The sequence below is a fragment of the Myotis myotis genome, unplaced genomic scaffold, assembly GCF_014108235.1.
Source record: "Myotis myotis isolate mMyoMyo1 unplaced genomic scaffold, mMyoMyo1.p scaffold_m19_p_13, whole genome shotgun sequence".
NCBI classification, from domain to species: Eukaryota; Metazoa; Chordata; class Mammalia; order Chiroptera; family Vespertilionidae; genus Myotis; species Myotis myotis.
Window position 1 is genome coordinate 22,191,472 of NW_023416317.1, and position 11,094 is coordinate 22,202,565.

Below are 11,094 nucleotides of genomic sequence, written 5' to 3' on the forward strand. Positions count from 1 at the left end.
CTGGGGAAAAGAGCATGGGGAGTGAGTGTACAGCTTTCTCCCTTGGGATTTCAGGCCAGTCTGACTTCCAGAAAATGCCCCAAAGGAGGGCAGGAGGCATGTTACGACAGCTTTGGGACGGGTCTGGCCCAGGACATGGCAGCAGGCACAGAGGGCACAGAAAACAGGCCCATGTGGGTTGTGGCTCCAGCATTGCCGGAGTTAGCTGTCTGAGTGCAGACAGATGGCCTTATGCTTGTGCACTCCAATTTCTCTCCCTGTACTGCAGGGAGTGATGATTCCTGTGTCAAAGGATTGAGTGAGGATTTGTGATAATAAAAGTAAAGGGTGCCCTGGCCGGTTTGGCTCAGTGGATGGAGCGTCGGCCTGCGGACTGAAGGGTCCCGGGTTTGATTCTGGTCAAGGGCACATGCCCTGGTTGCAGGCTCGGTCCCTGGTGGGGGGCGTGTAGGAGGCAGCCAATCAGTGATTCTCTCTCATCATTGATGTTTCTATCTCTCTCCTCCCTTCCTCTCTGAAATCAATAAAAATATTTTAAAAAATAAAAGTAAAGGGCCTTGCAACAAAGACACTTAATAGATAGAATATTGGTGTTATTAATGATATACTTATTTAATAATAGCAGAGACAAAGACTAGCAGACTAGCTGAAATGTGTAGTGATTTAGAGGGTAAGATCTATGACCCATCAATTCTACTCCTAGATAGATAGACAGATAGATAGATAGATAGATAGAAAGATAGATAGATAGATAGGTAGATAGATAGATGTGCATATATATAGTATCCAAGAGACATAAAAACAAATATCCATACAAAAATTTATACATGAGTGTTCATAGCATTATTCACAATAGCCAAAAATTTGAAACAGCCCAAGTGTTCATCAATTGATGAATGAGTTAAAAAAAAATGTGGTATATCCATAAATAGAATATTATTTGTCAATAAAAAGGATAGATGCTATTACATGGATGAACTTTAAAAAAACATATGCAGAGTGAAAGAAGCCATTCACAGCAAATCACATATATATTTTTATGATTCCACTTGTATGAAATATCCAGAACAGGCAAAACTATAAAGGTAGAAAATATATTAGTGGTTGCTTAGGGCTGGGGCTGGTTAATGGGAGAGGAATGGATAAGGGGTTTCTTTCAGAGGAGACAAAAATGTTATAATCCATTAATCTAATCATAACTTATTTTGGAAATGGTTGCACAACCCTATAAGTGTACTAAAACCCATTGAATTGTATACTTAAATGGGAGAATTGTATAGTATGTAAATTATATCTCAATAATGCAGTTTTTAAAAAAAGAGCCCAGCTCAGTATGGCTCAGTGGTTGAACGTTGACCCATGAACAGGGGGTGCCTGGTTCGATTCCCAGTCAGGCACATGCCTGGGTTGCAGGCTTAATCCCTAGTAGGGAGTGTGTGGGAGGCAGCCAATCCATGTCTCTCTCATTGATGTTTCTATCTCTATATCCCTCTCCCTCTCTCTAAAATCAATAAAAGCATATTTTTTAAAAAAGAAAAAAAAGTCCAAGTCTTGGCCGGTTTTCTCAGTGGTTAGAGCTCAGCCCCGCATCTTGAAGGGTCTCAGGTTCGATTCCCAGTCCAAGGCACATACCTGGGTTGCAGGTTTGATCTCTGCCCCTGGTTGGGGCACATGTGGGAGGCAACCAAGTGATGTGATGTGTTTCTCTCCCTCTCTCTCTCTCCATGAAAAAAAAAAGGGAAAAAATATCCTCAGGTGAGGATTAACAAATAAATAAATACATACATACATACATACATACATACATACATACATAAATAAGAATCCAAGCTCGTCTTTCTTTCAGCACAGGGTTTTTCACACTAGTGCATCATAATCACCTGGAGGGTTTGTTAAAATTCAGATTGCTGGCTCCACCCCAGAGTTTCTGACTCAGTATATCTGGGGTGAGGCCTAAGAAAGTGTATTTCTAACAGATTTCTAGGTGACGCTGAAGCTGTGGCTCCTTAGGTACAACACTTTGAAAATCAGCAGTCTAGCCCTAGCTGTGTGATGAAACTCCTCTAAGCTTCAGTTTGATCTGACAAATGGGAATTAAAGATACTAGTAACTCCTACCCCACTGGGTTGTCCTAAAGATTAAATGAGATAATCATGAGATGCATTTGCTGTAGAGCTTAGTACATTTGTCAGGCTCAATAAATAGCTATTATAACTATAACTATTATTATATTATTGTTATTTAGACCCAATCCTTCCCTGAAGGAGCTCCCAGGCAACCATCTTTCATTCATTCAACAACTATTTATTAGTCACTTACTATGTGCCAGCCTTCCTAGAGGCTGACAATATACCAGGAAACAAGGCGGCCTTCTCTCACACTTCAAGGAGCTGACATTACTGGAGGCGGGGGGAGAACTCTGATCATGAACAAATATGCAAATGAAATAATTTCAGATAATGATGCTCTGGGAAGAAAACAAAACCAGGTGATATGATAACAAGTGGCTGGAGAGCTAGATTGGCCTTGGGGTTAAACGTCTGAGGGGAGGGGAGCTTTTAGCTAAATCCTGACTGGTGAGAAACCAGTCTTTTGAAGCCCTGGAGTGTCTTAGTCCATTTGGGCTGCAATAAATGAACACCATATACTAGCGGCTTATGAACAAGAGAAATTTATTTCTCACAATTCTGGAGCCTGGCAAGTCCAAGATGAAGACACTGGTAGATTTAGGGTCTGATGAGGACTGGCTTCCTGGTTCGTAGCCCTCTTCTCTCTGTGTCCTCCCCATGGTGGAGGAGAGAGGGAGTCTCTTTATAAGGACATTAATCCCACCTCCCAAAAACCCCACCTCCAAATTCCATCACATTGGGGATTAGGCTTCAGCATAACAACCGAGTGGGGGAGACACAAATATTCAGTCTACATATTCTGCCTCGGCCTGTAAGCCAGATTTTGAAGTCCTGTAGAGAGACATTACCCCCTCTCCCCAGGCAGAGGAAACATCAAAAGGATTTGGGAAGGGAATGGGCAGGATGAAGAGACAGGAACACACATCACTGAACTTTAAGGCAGACCAAGAGCCAGAAGGAAAGTATAAACAGCTGGTTTGGCTCAGTGGATAGAACATTGGCCTGTGGACTGAAGGGGTTCTGGGTTCAATTCCAGTCAAGGACATGTCAAGGGCACCTCGGTTGCAGGCTCAATCCCCAACACATCGATGTTTCTCTCTCTGTGTCTCTCCCTCTCCCTTCTACTCTCTCTAAAAATCAGTGGACCAATCAGAAAGGATATATGCACCCCTATGTTCATAGCGGCACAATTCACCATAGCTAAGATTTGGAAATAGCCTAAGTGCCATCAGCAGATGAGTGGATTAGAAAACTGTGGTACATCTACACGATGGAATACTACGCTGCCATAAAAAAGAAGGAATTCTTACTATTTGCAACAGCATGGATGAAACTGGAGAGCATTATGCTAAGCGAAATAAGCCAGTCAGAGAAAGACAAATATCACATGATCTCACTCATTTGTGGACTATAATGAACAACATAAACTGATGAACAAAAACAGATCCAGAGACAGAGAAGTATCGATCAGACTGTCAAACCTCAGAGGGAAGGTAGGGGAGGGTGGGGGTAAGGAGGAGAGATCAACCAAAGGACTTGTATGCATGCATATAGGCCTAACCAATGGACACAGACACCAGGGGGGTGAGGGCATGAGTGGGGGTTGGGGGGGGAACGGGGGGGATAAGGACACATATGTAATACCTTAATCAATAAAGAAAAAAAAATCTATGGAAAAATATCCTCAGGTGAGGATTAACAAACAAACAAACAAAAATAATAATAATAAAACAAAAAGTTTAAAAAAGAAAACTATAAACAAATACTTCAGGGAGAAAGACCTGGGGAAAGAGTTGCAGGCCTTCCCTTGGACAGTCACACCTCAAACATTTATTGAACGTGTGTTTGGTGTCTCGTGATAGATGAATGGATGACTCAGAAGCAGTCTGGCCCTGACGAACACGGGTGCATCATGGACTGTGTACACAATAAAGACAAAGATAACCACAAGTTAAAGACAGAGACTGTCTGCCAGAGGGGAGGGCTGGGAGGTGGGTGGGTAGAGGTAGAGTGAAGAAATGGGAGAACGGCTCCATGAACCTGAAGATTCTTCACAGTGCTTAGAAGAGGATGATTTTGGCTCAGTTGGATTTATTTATTCAACAGCATTTATTGAGCTTTTACACTATTTTTGAGACACCTTGGAGTTGAGAAGGTCTAGCTATGACTCAGAATTGAGAAGTCAAAAAAAAAAAAAGTATACATTGGCCCTGGCCAGTGCAGCTCAGCTGGTTGAGTGCAGTTCTGTGCATGAAAGGCTCCTGGTTTGATTCCCAGTCAGGGCACATGCCCAGGTTGCAGCTCGATCCTCAGTGGGGGTCAAGCAGGAGGCAGCCAATGGATGTTTGACTCTCACATCAATGTTTCTCTCATTAGCACTGTCCCTCTCTCTCTAAAAAATAAAATTCAATAAATTAAAAAAAATTATGCCCTAACCAGTTTGGCTCAGTGGATAGAGCGTCGGCCTGCAGACTGAAGGGTCCCAGGTTCGATTCTGGTCAAGGGCATGTACCTTGGTTGCAGGCACATCCCCAATAGGGGGTGTGCTGGAGGCAGCTGATGTTTCTCTCTCATCGATGTTTCTAACTTTCTATTTCTCTCCCTTCTTCTCTGTAAAAATCAATAAAATATATTTTTTAAAAAATTATACATGCAACTACATTAAAAATATTCGGCATGTTAAACTTGTAATATCAAGAGTAAAGTCAAAGACACACAATGAAGAGGAAAAATGTATTGCAACTAATATTATTAACAAGAGGCCAGCCTCTCTCTCTCTCTCTCTCTCTCTCTCTCCCTCTTCTATCTATATATAAATTAAGAAGATCAACAGCATAGTGGAAAAATGGGCAAAGAATATGAACACAGTTCAGGGAAATGAAATATGAATGACCCTTAAACATATAAAAAGATGCTTCATTTCTTTCAGATAACATAACTAAATTTTATTTTATGGTATTTTTTTGGGGGGGATAAAATGTACGTAACATTAAATTAACCATTTTAAGTGTACAGTTAGTGAAATTAAGTACTTTCACATTACTGTACAACCATTACCACATTCATCCCCAGAACTATTTTTGTCTGCCTTTCCATTTCTTTTTCAAAAAATGTTTTTGTTGATATTTAAAAACACACACACATATTTTTATTGATTTCACAGGGGAAGGCGTAGAGAGAAAATAATTGATCAGCTGCCTTCTGCATGTCCCCTACTGGGGATCCAGCCCGAAACCAGGGCTTGTGCCCTGACCTGGAATCCAAATCTGACCTCCTGACCACCCTCACTCACTGGGCCACACCTGGCCGGCTTCCTTTTCATTTCTTTACCCTTTAACAACTCCTCATTCCCTCCTCCCCCTGCCCCTGGCAGCCATCATTTAACTTTCTTCCTCTACATAATGTATTTTTCTTTCGTGGCCTGGACCTTTTTGAAAAGTACAGCCCAGTTATCTTGCAGAATGTCCCTCAATTTGAATTCATCTGTCATCTCATCATGATTAGATGCAGGTTAAGTATCTCTGGCAGGAATATCACAGAACTGATGCTGAGTATCAGGAGGTACAAGTGGTGGTTTGTCATTAGTGGTCAAATTAATTTTGATTACTTGGTTAAAGGGATTCGCACAAGTTTTCTCCAAAGTTACCCTTTTCTCTTTGCAACGATTACATAATCCGTGGATAGATATTTCGTGACTGTGTGATGTGCGCTCGGAAAGTCACAGAACCCTCCCAAGCATCAGTTCCCCCATCTGGGGGGGTTGGGGCAGGGGAGGGGGACAGCGGCCTCTTAAACTCATATTAGAGTTTTAAAAAGGTAAAGTGCTAAAAAAAAAAAAAAAAAAAAAAAATGTCCCCAGCTATGACGTGGGGACAGAGTTTAAGAAAGTCCAAGCGGTCAAAAGTGCTCTGCTCCTGGCCGGCGGCAAAAAGACGCCCGCGGCGGGGAGGAGGGGGCGAGGTCAATTTCTTGCTCCCCCCCGGCCGCGGGGCGGGGCGGGGCCGGGGGAGACCGCGTGCGCGTGCGCGGGAGGAGACGGCCCACAGAGTCGGTCCTCCTGAGACAGAGGGGCCGGAAGTTGTTTCCACAGGCCCGTGTGACGGCTGGGCTTCCGGTGCTGAGGAGGGCTTCCGGTGCGTGAGGAGGGTCTGCGGGCGGCAGGGGAGCTGCGCGAACGACGCCGGGGTTCGGGGCAGGGCCAGGCCAATGGCGTCTCGGGCAGGCCCGCGAGCCGCCGGCACTGACGGCAGCGACTTTCAGCACCGGGAGCGCGTCGCCATGCACTACCAGATGAGGTATGAAGCGAGGCGAGGCGAGGCGCACACCGGTCTTCTCCCGGCCGGAGCCCGCCGGGCCTGGGAAGCGACGCCCCCGGCCTCGGGCTCGTCCTCCCCAGCCAGTCCACGCTCACCTGCCAAGTCCCCCAGTCCCGGGACGGACGGCCCGGGGCCTGCCCCCAGTCCTGGAAAGCCCAGTCGCTCCCATGGGTCCATCCCTTGGTCCACCCGGTGCCTTGAGAGGGTGCAGACCCCCCTGGGCGCCAGGGGCGGTGATGCCGGGCTCCGCTGTGTGATCTTGGGAACCTAATTTCTAGTTGAGCCTCAGTTTCCTCACTTGCAAGAGGGAAAAAGGAATCGACCTTTAAGGGCTGGGTGAAGAATTAGTGAGCAAATGATTCGTGTAAAGGACGTAGCCTAAGTTCTAGCACAGAATCGAGTCTGCCCAGTACATGGTAGCTGATGCATTTGGGGGATGTAGACCGTAAAGGCCAGCCTTTCCCTGCCTAAAATGAATTTTATAAACACCCCCACGTAAGGGGCATTTCTACATTTACCCCTTCAGCGTTACTGAGCTCCTACCCAGTAGGCATTTTATGCTAGGCACTGAAGATACAGTGAGCAAAAGCGGACCTGGTCTTTGTATGCATATTACACCTTCAATAAAAAAAAGCCTGTTAACAAAACAAAAAAACCTGGTTCCTGTCTTCATGAATCTTGCAGTCGAGAGATGACTGACTTTCCTCCCTTTTCACACTTTCTATAATGAATATTTTTAAAAGAAAAAAACTTAAAAGATTTTCCCCCCTTAAATCCATTTAACGCTTCCAGAATGCTTTTGCATCTTCCTCTCCGGAGTTTTAAATAATGACCAGCTCGTTGGACCCTCACTCCATTCTTATTCTTAAGATCCCTGCCTAAGGGCACCTCCCAGCCCAAGCAAGTATTTTGACACCTGTGGTGAGCAGAGACTGTCCTCCAGGATGAGAAGAAGATACATTTAGGACCTGAGAGAGTTAGAAGAATAATAAGCAATGTACTTCGTTCAATGAAACCGTCTACTCTAGCAGGAGAAGGATGAGCAGCCTGAGCTGGTTTCCTCACTGCCCATACCTCCTTCCTCTGTGCTATACTCCCAGGGTGCAGTCCGTCATCTTTCTAAACACAACCCAGTTACTCTTCTGCCTTTAAACCGACGGTTCATAGACCTTGCTGTTTCACATCCTGCTACTCCCCGCCCCACCTAGGATGTTTTCCTGCCATACCCAACCACTGGCTTTCTTGGAACACAAATGCCTGTGTTTTTCTGCCTGCGTTCAGTTCGGAACGCCCATCTCCTTTCATCCCTCAGAGCTGAGCTCAAATATCAACCTCTAAATGGCCTTCTCAGATGTCCTTTCCCACGCGGAATTGATTACTGCTTTTTGGGATCCCATGTATCTTGCAACATATATTTACTAGAGCTCTTCCAGTTCGTTTGCTAGTAATTTTTCTTCTGTTCCTGGTGCCCAGCCTCTAGGCAGGAGCTAGATCCTATTCACATTCAGATTCTATTGTCCAATATACTTGCCTGGCATATAGTTGGTCAGAAAATTTTGAATGAAAGGAACTTCTCCCTCTGCTCTGCCCCACAGTGTGACCCTCAAGTATGAAATCAAGAAGCTGATCTACGTGCATCTGGTCCTATGGCTGCTGCTGGTTGCCAAGATGAGTGTGGGACACCTGAGGCTGTTGTCGCATGATCAGGTGGCCATGCCCTATCAGTGGGAGTACCCATATTTGCTGAGCATTGTGCCCTCCCTCTTGGGGCTCCTCTCCTTCCCCCGCAACAACATTAGCTACCTGGTGCTCTCCATGATCAGCATGGGGCTCTTTTCCATCGCCCCCCTCATTTACGGCAGCATGGAGATGTTCCCTGCCGCACAGCAGCTCTATCGCCACGGCAAGGCCTACCGCTTCCTCTTTGGGTTTTCTGCCGTCTCCGTCATGTACCTGGTGTTGGTGCTGGCGGTTCAAGTGCATGCCTGGCAGTTACACTACAGCAAGAAGCTCCTAGACTCTTGGTTCACCAGCACACAGGAGAAGAAGCGTAAATGAAGGCTGCGGATGGACTGATCCCTGGGGTGAAGCCTAGCCCTCCTGTGGAGAAGAGTGAGAAGGTAGAAGAGCTGTTCTAAAATCTCTGTTGTAATTTTGGCAGCTGTGATGTTGGCAACTGGTGCAAACTAGGCCCAAATTCTGGAAAGCTGCTACTGTTGTCATTAGCTGAGGTGGCAAAATGATACTTAACTTACTCCTGGTTGGCTGGAACTGGGTGAAGAACCGCTGTAAAACAAACTTCAGCTAGTTTAAGTTGAAGCCCTTCAGGATTTTTCTGTTTTAAGACTGACCCTCATCCTTGCCTCTTTGTCATTCTCTCCATTTCCATCCATTACCCCTTAGCCACTGAAACTGGAGATGAGGAATCAACCAAATTCTACTTCCATTTATGGGTGGTTGGGAGGAAACATTAGGAGGCTGCTTTCCCTGCAGACTGTGGCCTCTACTCTGAAGCATTTTAATTACAAAGAACCTCAATAAAATTATAACTGCCCTGTCTACCCTGTGCCTTGTGCTTGGGATTTACCAGTGTGAATGGTGCATTGCTTGAGTGGCTTTAGACACTAGGAGATAGATGGAAACTCCCTGAGAAACCTGGCAGGGCAGTGGCCATAGAGAAGGAACTTAGGTCATTAGTTGCCACCCTGTAGCTAATTAGCAGGAACTATTATGGGCCATACATTTAATCTCTCCACCTATTAGATGATCCCTTCTCACTTACCCAGCTGGGGTTATGCAGTCTTCTTTTGGTTGTATATTCATGTTTATTATTCAGTGTACAGTGTCAGTTACGTGTCTGATACAGTAGTCCCCCTTATCTGTGGGGGATACGTTCCAAGATCCCCAATGGCTGCTTGAAGCCTTAGATAGTGCCAAACCCTATTTATACTGTGTTTTTCCTCTACATACCTACCTATGGTAACATTTAATTTGTAAATTAGGCACAGTAAGATATTAGCAACAGTAATAAGTGAATAATTATATCAATATACTCTAATAAAAGTTATGTGAATGTGGTCTCAGTGCGAGATTTCATCATGCTAGTCAGAACACAGTTTCAACTTCTGAATTATGTATTTCTGGAATTTTCCATTTAATATTTTTGGACTGTGATTAACTATAGGTAACTGAAACCACAGAAAGTGAAACTATAGATAAAGGGGGACTACTGTACTATATTATGGTATCCACAATAATTCAAAAGTATTCCTGCACACAGGGAATTTGCAACCTAGGTGAAACATGATACAAATGTGAAGCATTATTTGAATGGTATGGAGCAGATAAGTTAAAAATAGAAGTGAAAAGAGATATGTAGCCCTAGCTGGTTTGGCTCAGTGGATAGAGTGTCGGATATGGACTGAAGGGTCCCGGGTTCGATTCCGGTCAAGGAAACATGCCCAGTTTACAGGCTCAATCCCCAGTAGGGGGCATGCAGGGAGCAGCTGATCAATGTTTCTCTCTCACCATTAATGTTTCTGTCTCTCCTCTCTTCCTCTCTGAAATCAATAAAAAAAAATATTAAAAAACAACAACAAATGGGATACGTGAACTAAAGGCTCTTTCATGCTGAAAAGTGACAGTAAATACTACATGGAAGATGTGTGTCCCTTTAGATATAAATATATAAATGTATAGAGATACAGATATTTTTTAATCTTCACCCAATGTTTATTGATTTTTATTTTTTATTTTTTTTAACATATTTTATTGATTTTTTACAGAGAGGAAGGGAGAGAGATAGAGAGTCAGAAACATCGATGAGAGAGAAACATCGACCAGCCGCCTCCTGCACATCCCCCACCGGGGATGTGCCCGCAACCCAGGTACATGCCCTTGACCGGAATTGAACCTGGGACCTTTCAGTCCGCAGGCCGACGCTCTATCCACTGAGCCAAACCGGTTTCGGCATGTTTATTGATTTTTAAAGAAAAAGAGAAACATCGATTGGCTGGCTCTCTTACGTGCCCCATCCTGGGACTGAACCCAGAACTTAGGTATGTGCCCTGACTGGGAATTGAATTCATAACCTTTTGGTGTATGATACGACAGTCCAACCAACTGAGCCATACTGGCTAGGGTCCCTTTACTCATTCATTTGACTGGATGGATAACTGCAGATCTCTTTCCTCTCCAGAGTTCTAGTCATTCTTTTGTTCTATAAACATTAGGTATGTACTCAGTCACTAGTAAGTACTGGGAGTACTATCTGACTGCAAAATCTCTTCCTCTAGATGTCCTGATTATTACATCAAACTTAACTCTTTGCCTTCTACCTCATATTCATTCATCTTCCTGCATCCCTGTATGCAAGAGAGCACAGCTCTAGATCATCATCATAAGTCCCTACTATGTGCCATTCATTTTTGAACAACCAAAATTCTTAATCTCAGAGATTTTCCAAAGTGTGGTCTCAATGCAGCAGTCCTGTATTATCTCCCAATACTCTCACCACACACTATCTTAGCAGAACCTTTTATGAATCCCCAAGTTGGTTTCATGTTTTCCCAGTTTTCTTAAAATTTTCCCAAATGGCCCTTGGCAGAAAAAAATTCCCTAGCCCTGAAAGGGGTCAAGAAAAGAGAAGT

At 44.3% G+C, this 11,094-nt stretch overlaps 1 protein-coding gene across 1 annotated transcript; it reads left to right on the plus strand.

The window, feature by feature from the left end:
* The first annotated feature begins 6,211 nt into the window (after positions 1–6,211).
* Positions 6,212–9,006, plus strand: JAGN1 (jagunal homolog 1). The gene is made up of 2 exons (XM_036332123.1): positions 6,212–6,424; positions 8,041–9,006. Exons 1-2 carry the CDS (start codon positions 6,336–6,338, stop codon positions 8,501–8,503), a joined length of 552 nt encoding a protein of 183 aa, XP_036188016.1. The 5' UTR covers positions 6,212–6,335; the 3' UTR covers positions 8,504–9,006.
* Positions 9,007–11,094: the final 2,088 nt, after the last annotated feature.

Coding starts and splice junctions, on each gene's coding strand:
- JAGN1 (XM_036332123.1), top strand. CDS start 6,336: ATGGCGTCTCGGGCAGGCCCGCGAGCCGCCGGCACTGACGGCAGCGAC. Junction 6,425..8,040: donor GCCATGCACTACCAGATGAG/GTATGAAGCGAG, acceptor TCTGCCCCACAG/TGTGACCCTCAAGTATGAAA.